The sequence below is a fragment of the Acomys russatus genome, chromosome 4, assembly GCF_903995435.1.
Source record: "Acomys russatus chromosome 4, mAcoRus1.1, whole genome shotgun sequence".
NCBI lineage: Eukaryota > Metazoa > Chordata > Mammalia > Rodentia > Muridae > Acomys > Acomys russatus.
The window spans coordinates 2,017,723-2,045,401 of NC_067140.1; the positions used below are offsets into that span (position 1 = coordinate 2,017,723).

The 27,679-nt window shown below is 47.7% G+C and overlaps 2 protein-coding genes across 3 annotated transcripts in view; one reads left to right on the forward strand and one right to left on the reverse strand.

The window, feature by feature from the left end:
* Snph (syntaphilin) overlaps positions 1 to 27,679 on the forward strand; it is a 714,025-nt gene that overhangs the window by 17,577 nt on the left and 668,769 nt on the right. The window lies entirely within an intron of this gene.
* On the reverse strand, positions 3,925 to 20,726 carry Tbc1d20 (TBC1 domain family member 20). 2 transcript variants are annotated; one of them, XM_051143501.1, is made up of 8 exons: positions 20,559 to 20,725; positions 13,205 to 13,390; positions 10,291 to 10,371; positions 7,248 to 7,434; positions 6,994 to 7,095; positions 5,642 to 5,783; positions 4,608 to 4,795; positions 3,925 to 4,414 (listed from the first exon to the last, which is right to left on the reverse strand). In XM_051143501.1, exons 1-8 carry the CDS (start codon positions 20,623 to 20,625, stop codon positions 4,159 to 4,161), a joined length of 1,209 nt encoding a protein of 402 aa, XP_050999458.1. In that variant the 5' UTR covers positions 20,626 to 20,725; the 3' UTR covers positions 3,925 to 4,158. The 2 variants fall into 2 exon arrangements, with proteins under 2 accessions (XP_050999458.1, XP_050999459.1); XM_051143502.1 differs by having other exon boundaries at positions 4,180 to 4,414; positions 5,712 to 5,783; positions 20,559 to 20,726.

Below are 27,679 nucleotides of genomic sequence, written 5' to 3' on the forward strand. Positions count from 1 at the left end.
TGAAGGTTGGAGAGATGCTGGGGAGGGAGGCCAAGGCAACAGCTGGAGACTGGGAGGAAACGTTTGGCTGCTCCCTTCTTCTGGGCAGCTAATGTGGGGGCCAGGAGGTGGTCCATTCTGCCTTAACAGCTGAGGCAAGATGGAAAGGCCTGCTGCGTTGTGTTCTGGTGGTTTCCCTCCACTCTGACCCACTCGGTGCCTTTGGAGATTGGCATGACAGCTGTCTTCCCACAGTGTGACCATTAACAGTAAGCACAGCACTTGTGGTGGTCAAAAGTCTCACCCCAGATGCTGGGGCCTGTAACCTTTCCAGGGTGAGCGTTTTCCAGCTCCTGGAATGCGGAGCCCTGTATGGACCAATAGCCTCAAGTGGGATCAAGAAGGAACCTGGAAAAGAGAAAGAGGATTTGTCTTGTTTTTAGAGAGGTTTATGTAAGCCAGTTGGCCTTGACTTGACAGCAGTCTGTTTTTCTTGCCTTGACCTCCAGGGTGTTGGGATAACAGGCATGTACCAAGCGTGGCCTGACCAAGACTTGCTGTACCACATGCCCTTCCTTCCCTAGTTACCAAAATCCCACTTGGCCTCTGTGTTCACTCTTAAGCCTGAGGTGCTTAGGACTTTTACCAGAGTGCCTTCTGTTGTAAGCCAGTCCTTGTCAGCCATTTGAGCCTCACAGCTGGCTGGTGGCCTATTGTGGTGGAACAAGGAACAACAAAGAATGCCTATCCAGTACTGACCCCACATTCCTGGCTCCTGGCAGAATGTAGGGACTCAGTTGCTGTGTGCTCTTACCGCCAGAGGTGGGGCTGTTAGAGGTTAGACCAGTGGTTCTCAACCTTCCTACCGCTGTGACCTTTCCTTGTGTTGTGGTGACCCCCATCCATACAATTATTTTTGTTACTACTTCCTAATTTTGCTGTTATGAGTCATAATGTAAACATTTTTGTAGATAGAGGTTAGCCAAAGGGGTTGCAACCCACAGGTTGAGAACAGCTAGGCTAGAAGCTGAGCTAAGCAACTCTCAGGTGTTCCTCAGTGGATGAAAACTAGGCGTGATGGGCTGGTGCACCTTCCACAACAAGCTCACTTGGGTTCTGAATCCTAGTGTATGTCTTCTGAGTTGAAGGCCTACAAAGCAAAACAGTCCAGAACACCCTAGGCATGTCCTGCGCCTGTCATCTAGCTGTGATGGTGCCCACAGCATTGGCAGCATAAAGGCCACACTTCCTGTATGACTGGTACTTAGGAAACATGTTTGCTGGGGCTGGAGAGACTGCTCTTCAAGAGAACCCAAGTTCAGTTTCCAGCTCCTGTGTCACGTGGCTTACAATCACCTGTAACTCCAGCTGATCCCATCTTATGACTTCTGAGGATACCTCACACATACACATAACTGAAAATAAAATCTAAAAAAACATCCAAGTAGCCAGGTGTGGTGGCGCACGCCTTTAATCTCAGCACTCGAGAGGTAGAGGCAGGTGGATCGCTGTGAGTTCGAGGCCAGCCTGGTCTACAAAGTGACGTCCAGGACAGTCAAGGATACACAGACCCTGTCTTGAAAAACCAAAACCAAAAAACCCCACCCAACTTTGCTAAAAATCCTGACTTTGATTTTGGGTCAGTCTCCTGCTTGCCTCTGCTTGGTAATGTTAATCGCATGTCCCCTGTGGGAGAGTGGAGGTTGCCCCTTGGAGTCATCACCTGGAAGCACTGATCCACTGAAGCAAAGTTAGTGCCGTCACCACTTGATCAGACCTGGTCATTATGTGACCTTTCCTTATTTGCTCCTGTCTATACCCATATATGACTTGCTCCACGTGCTGGCTAAGCTGCTTCTCACTGCCTGGGTCTAAGACGGGAGCAAGCGAGGGAAAGAGCTAGCTTAGTCCTTGCCTGCGGCTAGAGCCAGGATTTTTGTCCTAAACCAGTTACACCTGTATGAAACAAAACTGAGGAGGGCCGCCGCTGTGCTGACAGCCAAGGTTGACAAGTCTGTGTACAGGCAGGCCCCGGCTGGCGGGAACCTGGGGGCAGGTCCACTTCCAGGCAAGCAGTGGTGATGCAAGGACAAGTGACTAGGAACCACGTAAGGGCGTTTATTTCATACAGGGCTCTGTACAAAACATCTACACATTTTTTTTTTTTTCAAACAGAGTAAGTAAATACCTGAAGGTAAACTAACAACACTTTCTTCTCAGTGGCAGGGGAGTCCTGTTATGGGCACAGGCACACTTCATCTCAGAACAAGCTGGGGCTACCTGCCTGCCTGGATGCAGGATTGTGGCTTGGACCCTTGGGCCCCTCCCCTCAGCCAGCACACTTCTTACAGCTCTTTAAGCAGGCTAGAGGCACAGGTGACAAGCCTGTGTTGGACTGACAGTATTTGTCACCTTAGCACTCTGGATCCTGGAAAATTCTCCTTTGTCCTGAATTAATCCCAGTGAATTCTCACCCAGGCAGGGTCGCTGTGTGGAGGGAGGACTTGCCACTCCAGCTCGACTTGGTTAAAGTGCTTTATGTAATTCAGCCTGGACACTCTGTGCTCTGGCTTCATGGCTGCCCGGCATGCCGTGTCCCACTGCATACAGTGGGCACAGGGGATGAGGGGATAGGCAGGGGGACACACGGGAACATGGCAGGACTGGAGAAGAGTGCCCAGGAAAGATCAGGAAACTGGAAGCACACAGTTGCTTCCCACTACACTAACTCTAAAGCAGCAAAAGGCACTTTTGTTTTCAAGCCAGTTACTATAAAACACACCTGGCTTCACTTTTAACAAAGCCATCCTAGGAAGACCGAGTGATCCCATGAATCCCGTGCACCTCTCCTGGAGGAGCCCAGGGGGAAGTGGGGCTGGTGGTGTGGGGTTCCTGCCAAACCCTGTCCACATGCTGGCAAGTTTCCAAGGACACTCCCAGCCTGAGGCCAGCAGCTGAGGACACAACGAAAGGACAGGCCAAGGTGGGTAATTAGTGAAAATAAGGAAAATGAGGCAGGAAGTGGCACTGTGGGGTATGGAGCTGTTCACAAAGCAAACTTTGGCTAAACTGAGCAGGGAACATATCACAGGTGCAATCCTGTCATCCCAGACAATCAGGAGCAGAGGCAGGAGGATCAAAAGTTCAAGGCCAGCCTGGGAAACTTAGGTAGACCCTGTCTCAAAAATAAAAGCTACTAAAAAAAGCTGGGGCTGCTCAGTGGTAGAATACTTGCTTTGCATGTGCAAGGCTTTGGGTTCTATTCCCTCCCCCCCCCCCAAAAAAAACCAAAAACAAACAAACAAACAAAAATGTTAACCCAGTAGAAGCTCATGAAAGCTTCTCCCATGAGGGAGCTATGAAAGAGGCTTGAGAAATGGCTCAGCAGTTAAGAGTGCTTACTGCTTCTGCTTCCCCAGAGACCAGTGTTCAGACCCCAGCATCCACACCAGGCTCCAGGAAATCTGAAGCCCACCTCTGGCCTCTGTGGGCATCTACACACGCACGCACGCACGCACGCACGCACGCACGCACGCACACACACACACACACACACAACCTTTTTAAAAAGTGAGAGTGCTTGCTATGTTAGGTGTGGTATACAATCATAAAAATAGTACTTAAAATGTCTTTGTAGGTAATGTCGTGGCTTGTAGAAGAGAGAACAGGGAGACACAGGCAATGGCATCCAGATGATTGACATTCCTCTGCATACAAAATCTAGGCTGGGACCACAAAATCAACTAGAACCCAGCTAATTCTCTAATTCTGACCAGCTAACAGAGCTGCTTTTAGGAGGGGCCAGCTGGCTCCCTGGCTAGAATTCTCTCCCCTCACTCTCGTTCCAGGGCTGGACTTGTTCAGCAGCTCCTGTCTGCTTTGTTTAAGATACACAGGACATGTGGTGCTGTAAGGAGGGCATTTCTGGGCCCAATTTCCTTCTAGGCAGTGAATTGGGTAGCCAGGTGCTCCAGAGCCACTTCCAACAGGGAGAGATGCAGAGAGCACCCAGGTCCACTGAGCCCAGTGTCAAGCAGCCAGCTCTGCCACTAGCCACCAAAGCCAAAAGACAAGCTGCCAAGGGCGGCAGACAGAACACCCCTGACAGAATCCCTTTAATCACAGCAATTCCACCCTCTTTCTGGAAATGGGGAGAGCTTAGTGGCTCCTTAGTTGAGTTTAGGGGAACAGCTGCAGTTGGAACTTAGGGGCCCACTCCAGCGCGCTCTTCACCACTGCTACTGCTGCTGCTCCAAGTGCCACTGTGAGCCCCATCACTGCCAGTTTCACAAAGCGGTTGGTCCTTGGTTTGGTCAGGACATCTTTTGTTCGAGCCTCAGGCCTCAGAAGTCCCCGAAACCGCTGCCGCAGCACCATGTCTGGCCTCTGCTGGGCCGATGCCAGCTCAAAGTCTTTGAAAGTAGAGGCTGCCGTTCTGTGGAAGGAAGCACAGAGAGACGGAAGACCCTGAGCAGCCTGCTGCAAAGCGGGCCACTGCTCAGCATGCTCTTCTGGTAAAGGCCTACCTGGCCTGGAACACAGAATCTGCTGCCATGTGCTATCCCATACCCTCTAGACAAGTTGACCAACTGTCAAGGGCTGGTCTGGTTTCCAACTGCCCACCTCACCTCTCAGCCTCCTGCTGAGCAGCCGCCTCCTTTGCAAGTTCAGAAGGGGGAAACTGAACAAAGAGGTCTCCTGCTCTGCTGATGAGCGTCTCATATGGCAGGTCCTGAGGGATCTGGGACAACAGGTGGTGGACAGAGGCCATGTCACAGTCACAGTCCAGGACTTCCTGCTCCCGGTACAGCACGATCTGGCGAAGGTAGACTTTGAGTCAGATACCAGAGGCACAGGACCTGGACACTTGCCTTTCTTTATACACAGCCTAAGTCTTAGTAACAGACAGCACTCAGCCAGGTTTGGCAAATGCTGTATCCCACTCCACCTACATGAAAAACTGTCCAATTCTAGTAAGTCCTCCAGAACAACTGCCTGCTCAAGTGTCTCGTAAGTCTTGATTAATTTATTTATTATGTATACAATGTTCTGCCTGCATGTACACCTGCAGGCCAGAAAAGGACACCAGACACTAGATCTCATTACAGATGGTTGTGAGCCACCATGCGGTTGCTGGGAATTGAACTCAGGACCTTTGGAAGAGCAGCCAGTGCTCTTAATCTCTGAGCCATCTCTCCAGCCCCAAACTGACATTCTTTTAAGAAGAAGAAAAGGGTCACAGGAGATTCTGAGGAGCCTCAGAACAGCTTGACAGAGCCACCTTGTTTCCCTCAGACACGCTCCTGACAGCACTGCTCAGGCTCACAGCTGCTGAAGGCCCCTTCTCCACTCGGGCCTCTTGGGCTCCGGCCTACACTCCTCCTTGCCACTCTTACGGCAAACACAGGCCTGCCTCTTCCTCCTGACGCTTGGCCGGGCAGGCACGCTCACCTCTCAGCTGTGCCTGTAAGGATGTATGCTAGCTACAGCTCTAGGACGTGTCAGCAGTCACGGACAGTCACAGGGCACTCTGGGGGTTAATGGCTCAGAAGTCTTAAAGCAAGGACGGCTGCTTAAGCAACATTTCCTAACACTTCTTAGCCTGGGAGCTATGTCCCCTTAAGAGCACTGAACCTAGTCACTGCCTCCAGTGTGTACCTACCACAGCTGCAAAGTAAATGGGCATGAGCGGGTGGCAGGCCAGGAAGAAGTCGTATAACCTCACAACATGCCTGAAGTCCAACAGGACGTGTCCAAACCAGGTGATAAGCCAGCTGAGGGCAAAGATGGTCCCCACCTCAGCACTAGGAGCAAAGGAAATGCAGACGTTAGGTGCCCTGCAATAGCATAAGCATGCTGAAGGCCTAAGCCCGGCCCCTTCTGTTTGCTTTGTGTTTTTACTCTTCAAGTTTTTTTTGTTTTGTTTTGTGAGACAGGATTTCACTATACAGACTTATCTGGCTTGGAACTCACTCTGTGGACCAGGCTGGCCTTGAACTCAGAGACCTGCCTGTCTCTGTCATTGAAGTACACCACCAGTGTCTGGCTTGGTTTTTTGTTTGCTTTTTATTTTGTTTTGTTTTAAATACATGTTTTCAGGTGTCTCAGCTTGGCTCCAAACTCATATAACCAAGGATGGTCTAGAATTCTTTGTATTATTTTGTAAAGATTTATTTTTACCACTGAGAATGGTGGCACATACCTTTAGACCCAGCACTTAGGAGGCAGAGTATATTTATACATGAGTTCCAGTCTGGCCAAGACTACATAGTGAGACCCTGCCTCAAAAAATAAAAATAAACAGGTCAGCCAAGGCTACACAGAGAAACCATGTCTCAAAAATAGCTAAAATTAAAATAAATAAATAAATAAAAAATAAAAACTTAAGTAAAAATAAAATTTTACACTGGGCGTAGAGGTGCACACCTTTAATCCCAGCACTTGGGAAGCAGAGGCAGGTGGATCTCTGCCAGGTCAAAGCCAGCCTGGTCTACAAAAGATAGCCAGGGGTGCAAGAGAAACCATGACTTGAAAAATGAAATAACTGCCCCCCCGACCCCCGAAGGGGGGGGGGGGGAAACCAAAAATAAAAATTTACAGCCAAACACTGTAGTGCACATCTGTAATCCCAGTACTCAGAGAGGCAGAGGCAGGGGGAATCTTTGTGATTCAAGGCCAGCCTGGTCTCCCAAGTGAGTTCAGGGGCGGCAAGGCTACAACAGAGAAACCCTGTCTTGAAAAACTTTAAAACAAGGGGGGGAGGGCAGCACAAGCTCTAAGCAATGAGACATCTTTTTAGCCCCATGCCTTGAGCTCTTGATCATCCTGTCTCTACCGTCCAAGTGTGTTACTGTAGGCATGTGGCACCACATGTAGCTTTCTCCTTATTCTCCCAAGAATTATGACACACCCACCAGACGCAAGTCCCTTAAGCATTGAGCTTTCATCCCTACACGCTAGATTTATGAAGAAACAGAAAGCGTGTGTCCTGTCTAGACACAAATGTAGATTCACCTCTTCATGAAGTCATGGAGCTCGGGGCTCACTTGGTCAATGATGGGCATCAGATAATTTAGGATGTGCTTGGTGTTGTCCATCGTGGGATCCATGAAATCCCTATGGAAAGACAATCCAGTCAGTGCTCTTGGTCAGGCCCAACATTCAGCTTAGGAGGGCTGGCGAATGGAAGGGGCTCAAACTATTCGGACACCTGGCTATCCTGGGAGGCCGAGGGAGTGCACCCACCATGGCATGAGATGCACAGGTACCTGAGATGATGGGTAGACAATTTTTCTACCAGGGATGTTGCTAGCTTCTCGCCCACCACCAGCAGAAAAGTGACCACGATGTCATGGTAGCCCTGGTAGTAGTGGAGCTGCGGGTTGCGGTCCAGGATGAGGAGGATGATGTCGATCAGTTCTTCCTGGAGCCCTTCTCTCTGCTCATCTGGCATGCCTGGGGAGAGGAGGTGCATCTGCATTGGCAAAGAGCCTTGTGATAGGAGACTGGGTTGGCAACGGGGCGCTGCTTTTCAGAGAAGTGTCCAGTGACAGACACTTACAAACAAGTTTCAGTGTCTTGCAAAACTACACATTGCTGACAGCAATCACATGACGGTAAAATCACATGACTAAAAACCTTAGTGCACATGGCAAATCACAGGGAAAGAACAGCACATGCACTCTGGAGGGAGAGGCAGACAAATCTCTGTGAGTTCGAGGCCAGCCTGGTCTACAAAGTGTGTCCAGGACAGCCAAGGCTACACAGAGAAACCCTGTGTGGAGGGAGGGGGGAAGTAGGATAAATGGTGAAAGATAAACTACTCTATGGATTAGATATTTTGGACAAAAGGGAACTGTGATGCCTGTTTAACTTAAGTAGTTGAGAAATAAAATTCCAGTGTACATATTGAAGGAATAGTCATCAGAAAAGTATCTAGAGATTTCTTTGTCCTTCTTGGAATGAAATTATGAATGATATGAAAATAGAACTGTTATATTCTTCTCTAAGCTAAAACCCATATTCTAAGATGGCCCCAATCGCCAGCTGCCGCTGGGAGCAGGGGCACCCTACTGAGACCCCTCTGGAGTACAGGGCCAGTGTAGTGCATCTGTTTTGGTGAAGAATTATGAACCTGTTCTGCCTGAGGCCAGAGCTCAAAGAGGAGAAGGTCACGCTCAGCCCATGCATCAAGATCAAGACACCCAAAGGCAAGAAGGCTGGACAGTTCAAATTCCCCATCTACCAGGCCCTCCCAAAACTGAAAGTCAACTTGAACCTCAAGGCTCTGTTAAGGGAGTTAAGAATCTCGGCACCAGCCTTTAATCCCAGCACTTGGGAGGCAGAGGCAGGTGGATCACTGTGAGTTCGAGGCTAGCCTGGTCTACAAAGCAAGTCTAGGACAGCCAAGGCTACACAGAGAAACCCTGTCTCGAAACCCTGACCCTGCCCCCACCCCCCCGGAAAAAGAATCTTGGCACAGAAGAACCCGAAGCTGCTGGCGGTTGGAAGGCTGTCATAATCTGTTCCAATTCCTCTAATAAAAATGGACCCGGGGCCTGGAGAGATGGCTCAGAGATTAAGGGCTCTTCCAGAGGTCCTGAGCTCAATTCCCAGCAACCACATGGTGGCTCACAACCATCTATAATAAGATCTGATGCCCTCTTCTGTTGTGTAGGCAAAACATTGTCTACATAATAAATAAAATCTTTAAAAAACAAAAGTCTACCCAGAAAATGCCAACTCTTGCTCCTGCATGAACTGGAGAGCAGGTATCTTTACTGCTCAGCACATCCTGCCTTAGCTAGTCTAAAAGAGACACAAGAAAAATAAACAAATTGGCCCAGGAATTGCACACTGACTGTCACATACATGTGACCCTGTGGAAAACTGACAGCACATGGTTAGTGGCCTGCTACAAGGATGATGCACAGAGGTCAGTGTAAACTCAAAGGCTGAACTGCCTGTCTTCTGTGAGAGCCCATGGGCAATGATGTTACTTTTGAGTTTCAAGTCTGAATTGTAAATGAAAATGACTGAGCACTTAGGGGAGGTGGAGGATCAAGCCTCGGTCTCAGGACAGAGTTCAGAGGAATGGCAGCAAGCACAGCTTTCTTATGTTCATAGCTATCAGTTAAAAACAGGTATTGGGAGAGATAACAGCAAGAAAGAGCCCACAGTAAACAGAACAACTAATTCCACCATCTCCAAAGAGGTGCACTGCAAAGAGAGAGAAAAAAAAACCAAAGCAAACCAAGAGCTAAGTGCAACCATGAAAGCATTGAGAGTAAAGAGCTAGATCCTGTTTGAATTTCTGGCTAATGACTGGTCAGGCTAGTCCAGAGGACATGAGTGGAAATGGGTTAAAGTGCCAAGGAGGATCCAGTGTGCAGGAAGGTCACCATAGACTGGTGACATAAAGGCATCATGGATGACCTTTAACTCTCTAAGGATTTAGTTTTGGCCTGGCAGTGGTGGCACACAACTTTAATCACAGAACTCAGGTGGCAGAGGCAGGAGCAACACAAAGGATGTAGAGGAAAAGCGGGCGGCCCTTGCCTTACATCTCCTCTCGTGAACCAGCAGGGTAAGAAGAGGGGACTGGGTCATGGGGTATTTTGAACCATATCCAGACTGAATTGGCCCCTAGCCTGAGGGAGCCTTAGAAGCCTCCCAGAAAGCAAAGCTCCAGGTAGGGCAGAGTGCCTACAACACACATGTTCTAAGCAGAGCTTGCTTCAACTAGGTGTGGTGAGAGAGTCAGAGGCTACCACATCTCTTCAAAAGCCAAGGTAAAGTTACAAGGGGAAGAAAGCTCGATTACATAGACAGGTTTGCTGCCTGTGTCCCTCCATCACGAAAATAGAAAGCATAGTTATTTTCCTTGTCCTGGAAAGCAAGAGGCAATTTCAGGAACATATCCTATGAGCATGCAGGAAAAGGCTCCCTCCATCCCAAGGGACCTAGTAACTACACATGTAAGGCAACACTCACTAACGAAGATATTAATAGTTCCTGTTAGGGCACAATTTCAAACCAGCCCGCTCTTCAAAGTTAATCCCTGCCCTGACAATCCCTAGGACGTTCCTCCAGGACACAAGGGCAGGCGGGTGCAAGGGCTTCTCTCACTTGCACCTCTCGGCCTCAAGGAGTCCACGGTGAGAACACCTGCTGGAGTTCTGAGAGCAGGGTTCGGTATGTGTGTCCCTGCTTGCTGGGAAGAAAACCGCCCAACCTCAGCAAGCATCAATACAAGAAGGTCAGGGACAGAAAGCCTCACTCCAGATGTGCCAAGTCAGAAAATCTGCTCACCGGGAGGGAAGCGCCGAAGAGACCGCCTGACGTCCAGCAGCACTTGCTGGTAGTCCTTGCTCATGTGTCGCAGATCCTTCCCTATTAGAGGAAGAGGAACATGACATTATTGCAAAGAGGTCTGGGAAAATAGATAAAGAATAAATTCTTCTTGGGCCTCCAGTATAGTGCAGCCATAGAGCGTTAACCTAGCAAGCTCCATGCCCAAAGCTTAGACCCAGCACCACAAAGTAAGCAAACAGCAGCAGAACTACACTCTGGAATGACAAGTGAGACCTCAAGGCACCCAGAGCAGCCTTTTCCTCAAGAGAACACGACATAAGCTAAAACACCATGTACACATAGAACCCCAGCTATTCAGTCAGGTGCAGAGCTGGCTCACACTTGTAATCTTTGTCCTTGAGAGACTGTGGCAAGGGGACGGTCTCAGGTTGGAAGCCAAGCCACACCACGCCAAGGCTACTACCTAGGAAGACTCCTTCCCAAAATAAAAATTGTAAAAGAGAATGAAAAACAAACAAGCAAAAAAGGATGGGAATACTAAAACAGGAGGGAGGCCAGGGACATAGCTTTCATGGTAGAGTGCGGGCCTAGCCCATGCAAGGCCCTGGATTTGACTCCCACTGCCACTAAAAACAAAAACCCACCAACCAAACCAACAAAAACCCAACCCAACAAGATACATTTGATAGGCAATCTCTCTCTCTCTCTCTCTCTCTCTCTCTCTTTCCCCCTGGAGACAGGGTTTCTCTGTGTAGCCTGGACTTGCTTTGTAGACTAGGCTGGCCTTGAACTCACAGTGATCCACCTGCCTCTGCCTCCCAAGTGCTGGGATTAAAGACATGCGCCACCATGCCCGGCTATCTTGCAAAACAAAACAAAACCAAAAAAGGATTTTTTTTTTTTTTTGTCTGCCCACTGCACATATACAGTGGCCCCAGGAGGCCAGAAGGGGGTGTGAGATCCCCTGGAACTGGTGTTACAGACAGCTGCCACATTAGTGCTGAGAATGGAACCTGGATCATCTGGAAGAGCGGCCAGTACTCTTAACCACTGAGCCATCTCTCTGGCCCTGATTATGAACTCTTTTGTTGTTGTTTTGTTCTTGGTTTTTAGAGCCAGGGTATCTCTGTGTAGCCCTGGCTGTCCTGGAACCCATGCTGTAGACCAGCTGGCCTCGAACTCACTTTCTAGACCAGGCTGACCTTGAATTCAGAGATCCACCTGCCTCTGTCTCTGCCTCCCAGGCACTGGGATTAAGATGTGACCTTAAACTCTTGATTCTCCTGTACCATAGCAGTCTAGGATTACAGGCATGTGCCACCATAACCAGTTTTATGTAACAGTGCAAGGACTGAACGCTGTGCATGCTAGGCAAATGTTTTTATCAACTGGGCTGGAGAGATGCTTACAGATACAAACATGTGTTTCCCTCATCCCAATCCCCATCCACACAGAAGGCTATCAGAGGAAGCTGTACAAGGGTCACAGATCCACAATTCTCCATCTCAGCATCAGACAGGGGCCGTTCAGAGTGTGAAAGAATGACATGCAAGGCTAAAGCACCCAGCTCCCCTTCTAACACGAAGCCCGCTGCTCTGCGGCTTCAAACATTCAAAACAAGCACAAATGGCAACCCAGCTTCCCCTTGGCATTATGTCATTCAGCTTTAAGCACGAGTCATTTTACTCACGTCCAGTATGTAGCACACACCAGGAACACCAAGATTTGCCAAATGAACGAGAAACACTAGAACACCCAGCACACAGCCCACAGTCACAGGACCAAGAAAGCAGAGGTGAAAGAGTATGGTCTGGTGCTTTGTATTTGTTACTTGCTCATTCCCTGAGATTCTTACTGCAGACTGTCATGTACCCCAAGCGTTGTTGTTTAACTCTGCCTCCCTGTTTGACTAATAAAGAAAGCGGATACCTGGGCAGGGCTGGAGGAAGGTAGGTGTTGAGAAGGTTCATGGGCTTTGGGGGCAGAGAGGATCTTGGGAAGGAGGAGGAGATGGGACAGAGGTGGAAGAAAGAGGACAATCGCCATGGAATAGGAGAGAGCCACGTGGGCCCAGGGGAGGAGCTCTGAAGATCTACATGGGAAAAAATGGCCCCAATGAAGAACCTTAACAAGTATTTTGGGATTATGGATGGGAAGTAGCCCAAAAAGAAATTATTAGAAGCTGATGGCAAGGGATGGAGGCTACGATATAAATAAAGATAGCTTAGGAGGTAGTATCTGCCTTGCCCCAGGTGAATATAGGCCATTATAAAGTACATGTGGTGTCCGTGTCTTTACTGACTGGAACAGGCAGGATGGGCAGTGGTACTGTTGCTCTGGAGTGCTTGTCCTCAGCTGCTTTCCCAAGACTCCCTTCACTCCATGGCTTACAGACAGTTAAAGAATGGCTTCTAGCAGAATAAGTAATTCTGGAACCCCAAGGAATCTTCGATTTCAACCTCTAGTGCCCTCAGAAGCCAGAAGGTGCCACTGACTCTCCTGGGACTAGAGTTACAGACTGACTCTCCTGGGACTAGAGTTACAGATGATTGTAAACTGCCATATGTGAACTGGGAACTGAAGCCAGGTCCTCTGCAAGAGTGGCAAGCATCCCTAACTGCTTAGCCATCTTCCCAGCTCTTTAAGATGGGCATTTTAGCCGGGCGGTGGTGGGGCACACTTTTAGTCCCAGCACTGGGGAGGCTGAGGCAGGCGGAACACTGTGAGTTCGAGGCCAGCCTGGTCTACAAAGTGAGTCCAGGACATCCAAGACTACACAGAGAAACCCTGTCTCGAAAAACAAAACAAAAACAACAACAACAACAAAAAGGGCATTTTAAATAAACTCTTCCAGCAAAATAATATTCCAATCCCTGGTAGAGGCTCCCCACTCAGGACTCTGCTCCCTTACTTGACACAGGCGGTGGCTCACTGGTGCTGACATTGAGGAGCTTGGGCCACACTTGGCACCTGATCTCATCAGTCAGGAGGCCCCCCTCACTGATGGCCATTCGTCGGAGGGCAGCCACGTCGGTGGGATCACTGTTCAGAGCCTGGTGTATCTCTGCCACCTTCTTTTTCCTTTTGGCATTAAAGTCTGAAGAAAGAAACAGATGAAGAGTGTGGGTGTAGAGGATGAAGCACACATTAGCATGTGCAATTTTGAGGCATCTTCTCTTAGACAGCCGTGATTCTGTTGCTCATTTCTTTTTTTTTTTTTAAGATTTATTTATTTATTTTATGTATATGAGTACACCGTCTTTATGCACACCTGAAGAGGGCATCAGATCACATTATAGATGGTTGTGAGCCACCATGTGGTTGCTGGGAATTGAACTCAGGACCTCTGGAAGAGCAGCCAGTGCTCTTAACCGCTGAGCCATCTCTCCAGCCCCTGTTGCTCATTTCTTACACAACCTACACATCTTTAGCATGGAATGTGTAAAATACCACAGCCACGCCCCATGTAAGGAACAAGGAATTAACAATTTTAGGAAATATTCAGTAAGTACCAAGTGTATCTAGCAGCTATTGTCAATGTTTTTTGTTCAAACTTCACAGAGCATAGATATCTCAACATAAGTATTTTGCTTGGTCTGCGGAGTGCAGTGGTAAAGGACCTGCCTAGGAATGCCTGAGGTTTTGGCTTCAAAACTCAGTACTGGGCTTGGGGAAATGTGCCTGGCAGCAGAGCACCTGCTGATTGTGTGAGACCCTGGGCTTGATGCATCCTCAACACTACATTTAACAAAACCATATGCAAGTCTCCAGGCACAGGCCAACAGAACCAGTCAAATGCCAGAATGTCAGTAGGGAGACATTTACAAAAGCTAAATACCAAAGAGTGTAGGTTTCTAGTGTGTCTGGTAGTTAGAGAGGCTGTGACATTGTGCAAGTCAACTGTTTCCCAAAAGCCACATTCAAGGCTGGAGAGATGGCTCAGCAGGTGAAAGGGCACAATGTGTTTCAGAGGCCCAGGTTCAGTTCCCAGCACCCCCCACATCAGGTGGCTCGCCACTACCTGGCCTCTGCAGGCACCAGGCATACATACATGCAGGCAAACACTCATATACAGAAAATAAAATAAATCTTCCTTTTAAAGCCCCACTCACCATTGACAATCAGAAAGTGGTATGTTAAGCATCTTACAGATTCTAAAAAATATTTTAAGAGATTTATTTATTCTTCTTTTCTGTATATTTGTGTTTTGCTTATTGAAAGCCTGGGGCCAGTTTCAGATTCCCTATACTGGGTTATGGTGGCTCTGAGCAGCCATGTGTGTACTAGGTGCTGAAGCCTGGCCTCTGCAGATGATACTTGTTAGACTTTATGGTTACCTGCACCACTAAGGAAATAAAAACTACAAGAATTTCAACACAAAAGCACCAAATGTTACAAGGTAGCACACTATAATTGTCAAGAAAACATGCAAACAGTAAGGCCAAGAGCACAAAGAGACTACAGCAGGTCAGGGCAACCTACTTATGCGCACGTGCGAGCACGCACACACACACCCCTACAGGACAGGCACTAGATACTAGACACTAAGGTTAATGTAAGTTGGACACCATCAGTAGAAGGTGGGTTAGGCGTAAGTGACACTATCACATAGTACACTAGGTTCTGGAAGAGGTACTGAACAGATAACCTCAGTAATGTCCTATTCTGAGACAACATCTACATCTGTGCTCATGGCAAAGATGACATTATTCACACAAACCGGAGTTGTGAAGAGTCCTGGTGACCAAGCATGGTGGCGTATGCCTTTAATCTCAGCACTGTGAGTTCAAGGCCAGCCTGGTCTACAAAGTGAGTTCAGGACAGCCAGGCCTGTTGCCCAGAGAAACCCTGTCTGGAAAAACAGAGGGCTGAGGGGTGGAGGACTGCTGTCCTGGTGACCTGCCTGTGTGAGTCAGGCCCTATGTGCCACACAGTCAGTACAGCGGGAGGCCAGACAGGAGGACAACAAGTGACTTTTGGCCTAGACAAAGCTGTTCTCTTGCAGCACAGCTGTTACAGTGCCCAGTGACACAGAGGGTGACTAGTGTCCTCCTGGTGTGAGTGCAGCCTGTGAGCGTAACTGCTCAGAGTAAATTCAAACTGTTCTCTTTACTCTCAAACTGGCTCAGGTTGGCTGTTAAGTTAAATGGCTGCTTTACTAAGAAATAAAAATTCAGGCTCTTCTCTTAGTAGAGGACCTCCCAGACAACTGTTCTGTGGTGCCAAGCTCTTGCCTCAGCTCCGCCTCCCTCCCTGCCATCACTCATTTGGTGGTCCATCGTGTGAGGGATGACCAATGACTTCCTTGCAGCTTCTGAGAAGTCACAGCAGGAAGGGGTACAACTACCACACAGGGTACTTGAGAGCCCTGAAGGATGACAAAGACCCAGAGAAAAGACTATTTCAAAGGTAAGGAGGAAAGGCTTTGCCAGAAATTAATTCTGAAATCCTGCAAAAGGTTTGCCACAGAGAAGAGTGTATTGAAAGCAAAGCATTCCTGGTAAAGGGAAGAGTGTGAGCAAAGACCTGTTCTGTAAGCAAACCACCGTGGCCAGGAAACAGAGGAAGGATCGGGCACCCAACGAGAACAGAAGGAAGTTCTGACTGAAGAGGGGAAGCCTAGCCTTCAGGCTGGGCTTTTCCTGCAGGAATCGTGGGTGGGCTTTCTCTGTAGAGCTACAGCCTTTGAAGACAAGGCTGCATGCTTTCCGAGAGGATCCAGAAAAGTAGGATGAACTTAGGGAATGAACTCAGGGCCTATGCGTACTACACAGGTGCCCTGCCCACCCTGGGAGCTACGTGTACTTCGTGCCTTCAGCAACACAGGCTGAGCAGGACACTGAACAGCAACTGAATTAGTTTCCACCAACGAGCACAATACAAGCGCCATGTGAAACTTCTGCACTAAGTGCCCTTGCACCTGCCACACACTCCAGGGAAGAACACTGAGGTGGCCGCCCCAAAGACTGCCTGTGGGAGCTGACATTTCCAAGTTCTATCGACCCTTCACCAAGACTATAGAAAAACTTCATTTCTGCCCATTCCCAGTAAGTTATTCAGTGATGTCGGGGGAAGAACATAGTTTGCAATCTCCTGTATTCTCATGAGATCTGAGCAAAGGCACAGCCATGAGTTAACTGGACCAAAGCACTTACTTTTCCCTGATATTTTTAGCTTTGTTGTTGTTTGTTTTTGTTGTTGAAAGACAGGGTCTCTCTATGTAGTCCTGGCTGTCCTGGAACTCGAGAGTTCTGCTTACCTATGCCGCTTGAGTGCTGGGATTACAGAAGTGTCCTTGCCACGCCTCTTGACTTTGAGTCTGTAGAACTCAAGAAGTATGAGTCTAGTAGAACAAATTATTTAACTTACTTAGTTTCTGGTCTTCTGGAAAAAAATGCCCCATAGTAAGTGGCATTACTTTTGCCCCACCCCCCGCCCCATACTGTGTGGCTCACTACTGTAGATTTTTTGGCTTTCCTGATAGCTCTGAGCGGCTCCCTGAGCAGTGTACTCAAACTGGATTTGGACTGCTGCCTGGCCTCTTGGGATGCTGCCTTCCTTAACCTTGCCTGCCAGCAGGTAAGGTTGGCAGGGCCAGTGAGATGGTAAAGGTACTTGCATACAAGCCAGACGACTCAAGTTCCATCCCCAGATCTTATAGGGCGGCAGGAGAAGTGACGTATGGACACTGTCCTCTGACCTCCACACTCACTCAATCACAAGCTTAAAGCTTAGTGGCAGATAAGGAGGCCATTTCTACATATGCCACCCCTACACATACTTTCCTGAGCCTAATGTGTAGCACATCATTGTGATACAGTAGAGGTAACAAGTCAGAGAACTGCACAGTAAGGCCAATGGCCAGCCTACACAACAGAGCATCAGCGTCACCACCGAACAACTAATCCACAAACATCCTATTTCTCCTATGAAGAGACAAGTCATAGAGTTACCCCACAGGTGTTCAGCGAAAGATCAAAATGCATCTGATCTGTTATGCATTTGATTTCAAGGTAAATTCTAACCACTTCACTTAGAGGAGTGGTGCATGATAGACTCCAAAGCTGATAGCTTCCAAATTCCTCTGTAGACGAGGCCTTGGCTATCATTACTATGATTAAAAAAATGATTGTCCTAGGTCTTTTACAAGATATCACAACTTCAATTAAAAAAGCCCTAGATGCCTGAAAAGTAGTTGATTCAACCAAAGAGCAAGAAATGATAACGACGCTGCTCTGGCCTGGTCTCTGATACTGTTCCCGACAACAGGGCTGGAGCCTGGGGCCTTGTACTTTGCAGGCAAGTGTGGGCTAGCACTGAGCTAAACCCCTAGCCCTAAGCATGTGCCACCATCACCCAGCTAACATGCTTATTTTGTTTTTATTTTATTTATGTATTATTATTTTTGTTTGTTTGTTTTTCGAGACAGGGTTTCTCTGTGTAGCCCTGGCTGTCCTGGACTCACTTTATAGACCAGGCTGGCCTCGAACTCACAGCGATCCGCCTGCCTCTGCCTCCCGAGTGCTGGGATTAAAGGCGTGTGCCGCCACCACCACCTGGCTACCATGCTTATTTCAATAAGGGCCACTGAAGCAGATCTTTTTCTTCTCCCTCCTTGGTACTAGAGAATAAACCATGGGCCTCATATTACGTGAGCAAGTAACTAACTACTGAGCTACAGCCATATCTCCTATTCACTATTTTATTTTTGAGAAAGGGTCCCACTGTGTAGCTTGACAGGGCTGGCCTCAAACCACAGAGGTCTGCCTGCCTCTACCTCCGGAGTGCTGGGATTAAAGGTGTGCACTATTATGCCTAGGCATAATAGGAATATTATTTTGGTTTGGGTTTTTGTGGTTCTGGGGAAATGTTAGCATTTTAAAATCCAATCTAATTTCTGTTTAAAGACTTTAAAGACCGTTTAAAGCTGTAAAGCTTTCTTTGTTTTTTATTTTTTTATTTTATTTATTTATTTATTTTTGTAAAGCTTTCTTGAGGCCAGTATGGCCTATATCAAGAGCTCCTGATATAGTCAAGGGTACATACTAAGACCCTGTTTCCAAAAAGCAAACAAACAAAAACACAAAGAACTACTTTGCTTCCACAGCACATACACTGGAACAACACAGACAAGAAAAATAATAGTACTAACAGGTGTGGCAGTGCATGACTGTGCCTAACGCCAGGGATGTGGCTGCCCAAGATACAAACAAGGCCACTCTCTGATACACAGTAAGTTCAAGGCCAGCCTGGGCTCCATGACACTTGACCTCAACTAACTAACTAACTAAATGGATAAATAAAATAAAGGGCCAGGAGGTGGTGGCATCCCATGTAGAGATCTCTGAGATAGAGGCCAGCCTGGTCTACAGAGCAAATTCAAGAACAGCCAAGGTTACAGAGAAACCAAAAAAGGAAAAAAAAAATGTCTAAACATCATGTTTGTATAGGACATGGACAGTGAGGGGCGGGCGTGGTGGCGCACGCCTTTAATCCCGGCACTTGGGAGGCAGAGGCTGGCTGATCGCTTTGCGTTCGAGGCCAGTCTGGTCCACAAAAGTGAGTCCAGGATAGCCAAGGCTACACAGAGAAAACCCTTTCTGGAAAAAACCAAAACCAAAAACAAACAAAAAAGACATGGACAGTGAACCACAAACATTTTATATTTGTACTAAAATTCTTGTTAAAAGAAAATAAACCCTGGGGCTAGAAAGATGGCTCAGTGGTTAAGAGCACTGGCTGCTCTTCCAGAAGACCTGGATTCAATTCCTAGCACCTACATGGCAGCTCACGACTGTAACTGTAGTTCCAGGGGCTCTGGTACCCGCACACAGACACACACGCAGTCAAAATACCAATGTACATGAAAACAAACAAGAAAGAAAGAAAGAAAAAGAAAAACCCAGGTGGGTAGTTGTAGTACACACCTTTAATCCCAGCACTTGGGAGGCAGAGGCAGGCAGATCTCTGAGTTTGAGACCAGCCTGGTCTACAGTGAATTCCAGGACAGGCAGGACCGCACAGAGAAACTCTGTCTCAAAAATATAAACAAACAAGCAAGCAAACAAACAAACAAACCCAAGAGCCCTGTGTCTTTGATAGTACTAATTTATTTCTATAAAACAACCAAACTAGAAGGAATTCATTAAGTACTAACATAAGGATGGACGGAGGCAGGAAGATGGTACATTCCAGAATAAATTATCAAGATCCTGTCTGAAAGTAACTGTAAAATGGCCCTAGCCTAGCCATATAGCTGGGATCCTTAATCCATCTTCCAGCACTTCCTGTCCCCTTCAAAAAAAAAAAGAATTAAAAAAAAAAAAAAAAAAAGGAGCAATCCAGTCCAGCCATGAGTTCTATAAAGGAGGGCTCCTAGAATTAGCAGTTTGGCCACTAATTCTCCAACATACTTAAAACAATCTAAACTAAGAAAGATCCTCTGAATTCTCTTTCCATCCAGACAAGCTGAGGCCTCCAAGTTTTGTAACCAGGACACAGCTGTACTGCAACAGGTCACAAGACTTATGTCACTTGGGACACTGGCTATTATGCCATAAAGACAGATGTCACACAGACACCGGCAAAGGGTGTTAACAAACATCAAAGGGCCCAGGAAAGTAGCTCACAGACTACACAACTGCAGCCAGCATCAGACGACAAACGAACAGAAAATAAGACCAGAGAAACAAGTCATGGAATCCTGGAGCGTCATCCAAACATGTGGGTGGGATAACAGGGTCGGTTCCAACATGCGCGCCACCTGTCAGAGGACTGGAGGTAGAACAGAGCCTTCGGATTAGCTCACCTGGCATGGGAATTTTCACCAACAAGCAGTCACCATATGGGAAATGTATTCCAGAACACGTGCACCACAAAACCAAGATTTCACAGAAATGGTTTAGGCTGAGAGAGCATGGAAAGCTTTTTGTGCACAACTCAACACTAACATAGGTGGCCCAGGAAAGGACCAGAAAGTAGCTAAGCAGGAGTGAGCGTGGAGTGGAGAGCTCGCCGACGGGACTTTCTGGAATTGGACAGTGGCGACTTTGCATGAGTTTGTGTGTGTGCGTGAAGAGGGGAATTTCAGGGTCACGGGTGCAGAGTGGAGGCCGGAGCTCCGGCAGGCGCCTCGCGCAGGCGGTCGGCTCTGCGGACGTGGCAGGAGGCGACCTGGGCGAGGCCCGGTTCCTCATCCGCCGCCGCCCCTTTCAGGCCCGGCTGCGCGGCCCTCACTCGTCGCCCCAGCCCGCCGCCCTCCGTACCTGCCTTCCCCGCGCCTCGGTCCCAGCGGCCGGCGGAGCCGTCGCCCTGTGAGGGCCGGAGGGCCATCCCCGGGGGCCCGGGCCCCAGCCCGAGCCCCGGCTGGCGGCGGAGCCTGAGACGCGGCTCCCACCGCGGTCGTAAGCACAGGTCGGCCGGGGAAGGCTGGTCGCCGTAGGCCTGCGGCGCGCAGGCGCGCAGACGGCCACGCCCCCGCGTGACCCGTGTTTGGGATGGATGGGCGGGGTCGGGGCGCGCGCATGCGGCTTGACAGCGGAAAGAGCCGGTGCAGGAGCTGGCCTCCTGAGAATCCGCCGGTACGTGCGTGCTTGCTTGCTTGTGCCACATTTTGCCAGTGAAGTAGCTATGGAAATACAATACTGAAATCCCGAGCCTGTACACTGCCAACTTCCATAGTCATGCGCGGACCTTCGCTTACGAAGAACTTTACCTCCGGTTTAGCAGGGTCGCCGCGTGCAGCTCTGCCTGCTGTGTCTGCACAACCCCGGGGAAGGGTCGCAGTTCATGGAGACGGTTATGGGGAACTGCTCTCTTGCTAAGTTGTGCGAAGCAGTGATCCTTTGGTCAGAATACTCCGGAGGGAACCAGACCTTTAGCTCCTCCTCATCTGCGGGGTTTCTAACTAGAAACACACTCACACCCAAGCTCATTGACACCCCAGGATCACCCCTCAGACAGGTCAATTCCAGCGATTGCCTCGCCTCCCAGATCTGCAGCGCCGGTGCTCCCATGAGTCTAGTTGTTTGGTGAACTTCTCCTCCAGCCTCACTGTTACTGTTTGTTTTTCTTCTACAGATGTTGGCTCCTCCTGTTTTCGTATACTTTCTCTCTAGCCCAGTTTCCAAGGTTCACACTTTTAATCTGCAAGATCTTTCTACAGGGTCTTCCCAGAGGAACCCTAGTCAGCCAGTCTGGTCTAGCTGGTAAACTCTAGGCCAAAGGATGGGTATTCCTAAGGCTGATACTGAGATTGTCCTCTGGCTTCATGCAAACAGACACACAGACACACACAAATTTAAAAAGAGGGTCTTTCCTGGGGGAATTTTCATGAGCAAAAAAAATTTTTTTTTCTGAAATTACTTAATTCATAATTTCAACTGATGCAGTTTGAATTTTTTTTGAAAATGTTATTCCTAATTTCCCAGGTTATAATGATCACTTTTTTGCTCCCATTTCTAGGCTGTGGTTCAGTGGCAGGGCACTTGGCACGTGAGGCCAGACTGAGTTTAATATAGAAATATTTCCTTTGGAGCCAAGGCACCATACTTCCATGCACTGATGAGCACATTTTACAGTCAGTCTGGGGGGCCTATTTCGTTTTCTTTATTATTATTATTATTATTATTATTATTATTATTATTATTATTTGTGTTTGTTTTTGTTTTTCGAGACAGGGTTTCTCTGTGTAGCCTTGGCCATCCTGGACTCACTTTGTAGACTAGGCTGGCCTCGAACTCACAGCGATCCACCTGCCTCTGCCTCCTGAGTGCTGGGATTAAAGGCGTGCTTCACCACGCCCGGCTTTATTATTATTATTATTTTTTTTTTTTAGGTTTTTCGAGACAAGGGTTCTCTGTGTAGCCTTGGCTGTCCTGGACTCACTTTGTAGACCAGGCTGGCCTTAAACTCACAGTGATCCACCTGCCTCTGCCTCCTGAGTGCTGGGATTAAAGGTGTGTGCCACCACACCCGGCTACTTTTCTATACCCATTAAGCCTTGAATTAATTCCTAGGGCCTGGGCCTAGCAGATCAGGTTATCATTGTTTCCACAAAGTGAGCTCCTTATATGGAGTGGGTTGGCGCTGCAGCTAAACCAGGTTCCTTTCTCTCTGGCTTCCTTTGTCTAATCATTTCCTTCAGTCTTTTTTTAGGAAACTCTCTCAGCTCTTAAGAGCCCTAGGGTACTTAATACACTCAATAGATACACCAATTCTCTCAGCAAATATTTGTTGTTTGCAACAATGCCAATAGGAAATGCTGCAGTCTCTCCCAGTTTTGCCATGGTGACATTTTGGGGCCATTCTTCCGCCCCCCCCCCCCCCAAGACAAAGTTTTTCTGTGTAACACCTCTGGCTGTCCTAGAACTAGCTCTGTAGTCCAGGCTGGCCTCGAACTCCGCCTGCCTCTACCTCCCAAGTGCTGGCATTAAAGGCGTGTGCCACCACCGCCCAGTGGGGCCATTCTTTTTTTTTTTAGCAGGGCCCATTCCAGTGTTTTCTAAAAGTCCTAGAGACCATGTGTCAGGTGTCTGTCTGTGTTTGCTAATTCGTTAATTGGTGTGTGTGTGTGGGCACAGGAATGCCATGAAGAGTGTGTGGCAGTCAGGAGACAAGGTCACAGTTGATTTTCTCCTCCCATCATATGTATGAGTCCCGGGAGTCAAATCCAACCCAGGCCATTAGACTTTACTGGTAAGCCACCTTACCCACCGAGCCATTTCTCTGCCTGCTTTTCTTTTTTTCTTTGGTTTTGTTTTTTGAGACAGGGTTTCTCTGTGTAGCCTTGGCTGTCCTAGACTCGCTTTGTAGACCAGGCTGGCCTCAAACTCACAGTGCCTCTGCCTCCCAAATGCTGGGACTAAAGGTGTGCACAGGCCCTGCCTGCTTTTCTTAAATTTGGAGACATGCTGGCCTTGAACAGGCTGCTAACTGAAGATGACCTTGAATTTTTGATGCTGAGTGCTAGAACTTAAAACTCAAGACTTCATCCATGCTAAGCAAGCACTGTAACAACTGAGCTACATTGCTGGTCCCCTAATCTATACAAAACTTCCTAGAAACCTAAAGTATTGCATTTACTACATTTCTATGGATTGCATAATTCGGTGACTATGCATTTTGACACCCAAGGCTGGAGATGTAGCTCAGTTCTGGAACATACCAAGGCCCTAGATTTGATTCTATTACAAATACATGGACATTTGGGTCCAACCCTTTATTTTGTATCACTGAGGATAAAGGATGCTTTGTGCTTTTAGAGAATTAAGTCATCCCACTTGGAAATACAAAGAATGAGGTCATTCCACCTGGGAATAACCTGCTTAAGTTATTTGGGTCATAGTATGGATGACTGTGTGGGGCAGTGAGGCAACTGGTTCTGGATCCTTGCCTTTAGTGGTGATCAGTCAACGATTCCTCTCCTCCCTAGTACCATAAAACAACAGCCAAACTTCGTAGTCCTTCAGAGGCTAAGGCCAGCCCCCCCTCCCCGCCACTGTAAAACAAGAAAGTGGCTGGCTCTCAGGGAGGGAAAGGGAAAGATGGTTAAATGCACATAGCTGCACATAGTGACTTATATATTTTCTGAGTGGAACAATTGTTTCCTCCTGGAGAGGAAGGAGGGCTGGTGATGGCTCAGCAGGTGAAGCCACTTGCTATCATGTTCTAAATTAGGAAAGACTCTCCTCAGGAATTTAAGTGTGATATACCTAGTGCTATCTATATATGGATTTATTCTCTTTACTGCTCTCTAAATGCCTCGTAGTGTTTTTGCAATTTATTCATTTATGTGTGTTGCCTGCATGTTATGTACACTATATGTGTTTAGGAGTCCTCAGAGACTAGAAGAGGGTCTCTGATCTGGAACTGAAGTTGCTAGCTTCCATGTGGATGCTGGAAATCAACAGGGTCCTCTGCAGGAGCAGCAAGTGCTAAACACTGAACATCCCCTCCGCCCCTTAGTATTCATTTTATTGAGACAGGATCTCACTGTGTAGCTCTGACAGTTTTACCTGCTTCTGCCTCCCAGGTACTAAAATTAAAGGCTTGTGCGACCTCATCTGGCGTGTTACTGCGTGTAGGGCGTGTGGGCACAAGAATATGGAGGTCAGATGATAATCTGTAACGTTCTCTCCTCTATGCGGATCCAGGGAATCAAACTGGCTACTAGCCTCGCTCAGCTCAGCATGCACTTTACAGGCTGGACCATCTCAATGCCCCCATTTTCTTTCCTTTTTAGTCTGATGATTCTATTTATATGCAGGTCAGACACTGAGTGGAACTGGTTCTTTCTACTCTGAGCCCTGGGGATGCCTTTACCTGATGAGCCATCTTACCTGTTGCAGGATATTTGATCTCAATGGGATCCCTGAGATTGTGAACGTCGTTGATCCCATTGTGATCCCTGAGATTGAACTGTAAATCCCAGTTTCTTGTGGCTGAGCCCTAACACACCTTTGATCCGAGACCTAACTGTATACAGGATTAAATAAAGTTAACCCTACGTCAAGAGGTGAAGCAGAAAACCAGCTGACAAGGACTAACAGGGAGGAGGGACTTTGAGTTGAGTAGGACAGGGGTCCTTGGTACTTTAGCTTGAGGCTTTGGCTCTTTGACTCACAGCTCTCTAGCTCCTGAGCTCCTCCGCCTTTGGTTTTTCAGGCCTTTCCCATCAGGACGAGAGCTGAGAAAAGTCAGCTGGATGCTTTCTCTGTCTCTCTGAGCTAGCAGGTTTTTCGCCACAGCATCTGGCTGCTGAGTCTTTATTGGCAAAATAAATCAATCAGGGATTCTCAATTAAAACAGGTAGGCAGGAAAAAAAAAAAAAACAGGTAGGCAGGTGTTCAGGTAGTTAGAAATTGGGGGAGGGGTTACTACCGCTGAGTTACACTGCAACCCAGCCTCTAACCTTTGGTCTTGCAAGCTGGTTTTTGTTAATTCCACTACGTTATCACCCTTTCATCCATTATTTGATAGCTCCAGCGTGCCACATCAGTCTAACTTGTCCAAGACTGGCTCTTGGAAGTGCATCACATAGTACTGTCTAGACAGTGTTCGCGGAAGTTGGCCATCTCATGTAGGGCAGCGGAAGGCTTTCAGGTATGCAGTTAGGCACACTTTTCCTTCAGCTAGGCCTTTAGTGCTCGAGTTGAGATGGGGCAGGTCAGTTTATTGTTGCTACTAAGGTCAAACAAACCCCATGTACAAGCAGCTTCAAATTCTGACATCACTGACATGACATGCAGTGTTCTTACTATGCCCTTCAGGCTCCTGTGGACATCTTCTTCAGAGGTTATTTTTTGTTTTTGCCCCCCCCCCCCCCCCCCGCCCTCGACAGGGTCTCACTCTATAGACCAGGCTGGCCTTCAGCTCACAGCAATCCGCCTGCCTGCGCCTCCCAAGTGCTAGGATTAAAGGCGTGCACCACCAGGCCAGCTCAGAGGCTCTTTAGTATGAAACATTCCACTACCATTTGCTTAGCACTGACTGGGTCTAGAGCACTGTCCTGAAGCCACCTGTCCTCTTCAGCCACTTTGCCGCTGGTACCTGAGGTGTGGCCTTCTTAGCGCTCATGCCCTTCTGCAGCTGGCGCTCTAGACCCGGTATGCATTTCTATCCCTGCTGAGGGGTGGTTTTGTTTTCTTCCTACCTTCCAACTTTGGGCTTTTGTGTGGAGGGACAGGGGACAGTGACCTTCACCTCACAGTAGTGGCTGCTCCTTTAGAATTTTAACAGACATTCTGTTTTTGGTTTGTAGTGAAAACATCAGTAGAGGGCTAACCCTTGCAGTGCCAGGGCCCTCCTCCTGCCATCTTTCACCTGTGCTCACATTAGTCAATCACTGGCTGTTTCTACATCATGCGTGTCTTTCTTTTACCTTGGATCTCTGCTCTCCAGAAGACTTCTCGTGTTCCTACAATCACGTACGTCCTAGAAGAGAAAGCTGGTCATCCCTCCCACCCTTCAATTGGGGAAAGTGTATACAAAAGGGGGAAGATTATACTGGGAGATAGCAGACTCTGCAACTGGGAAGCTCTGATAAGTCTTGAAAGCAAGAGACATGTTTCTGAATGAGTCTTCTGACTGGAAAGTTTAGGGCAAACCTGAAATCAAGAAACAGGACAGTGTAAAAACACTGTCAGCTGCTGTGACAACTAGGATGGTGGCCTGAACAAGGAATTTTGGCAGTTGGAATGGTGGGAAAGAATGTATTTAAAAATAAATATCCATTTATTAAAATTTAGTTTATGTTTTAACCAGAGTTATACAGTGTTACACATACATAGTTCTACTATTGATAACAATTAAAAAACAAACAAAACAAACCAACAAATGAAAAAACCCAAACCAACCCAAATAAGAATTGATTAACTTCTTCCCATTCTTAGAGCTGGTTACTTTTCGTTGGTTTTCCCATCTTAACATTTGAACCTCATAATTTTGCCAACTATAATGCATTATGTAACTAACAATTATAAAGTGGAAATGCATGTAGCTACTTCCCCAGTAAACATAAGACCCCTAGGCTGCAGGTACCCTGTGCAGCAGGGCTATGTTGTTCTGGCCAGGAGGCCTCAAACTTGGAATGATTTCAACTCTTGAAAAACAAGAATTACGTCACGTGCGGAGGCGCACACTTGGAATCCTTGCACCCAGGAGGCTGATGCAGGATTGCTCCAAGGGTTGCGACCCTGCCAAAAAATAAACAAACAAAAGTCTGAAGATGGCTCAATGGTTAAGAGCTTCCATACAGCTCTTCTAGAGGACTTGAGTTCAAGTCCCAGCATTCACAGTGGTGGCTCAAAAACGCCTGCGGCTCCAGAGGATCTGAAGCCTCTGCAGGTACTCACATTTATGTGCATATATCCACACACAAACATATAGTAAGAAAAAAAGATTTATTTATTATATACACAGTGCTCTGCCTGCATGTCCCTACATACCAGAAGAGGGCACCGCATTTCATTATAGATGGTTATGAGCTACCATGTGGTTGCTGGGAATTGAACTCAAGACCTTTGGAAGAGCAGCCCGTGCTAATACTCTGATCCATCTCTCCATCCTGAATAACGCCCCCCCCCCACAAGACAGGGTTCTCTGTGTAGCCTTGGCTGTCCTAGACTCACTTTGTAGACCAGGCTGGCCTTGAACTCACAGAGATCCGCCTGCCTCTACCTCCCAAGTGCTGGGATTAAAGGTGTGTGTCACCCATGCTCGCTGAATAAACCTTTTAAAAAATGAACAAAAAGCACAAGATTTCTGTGATAAACACAGATATAATGGTTCTCTCTAATTGTTCTGTATCCACTCAATTGAGAACCAAAAATCTCCTTAAAGAAAAATATTAGCTTTGGATTGAACTTCTGTCATTTTCCCCCCTAAA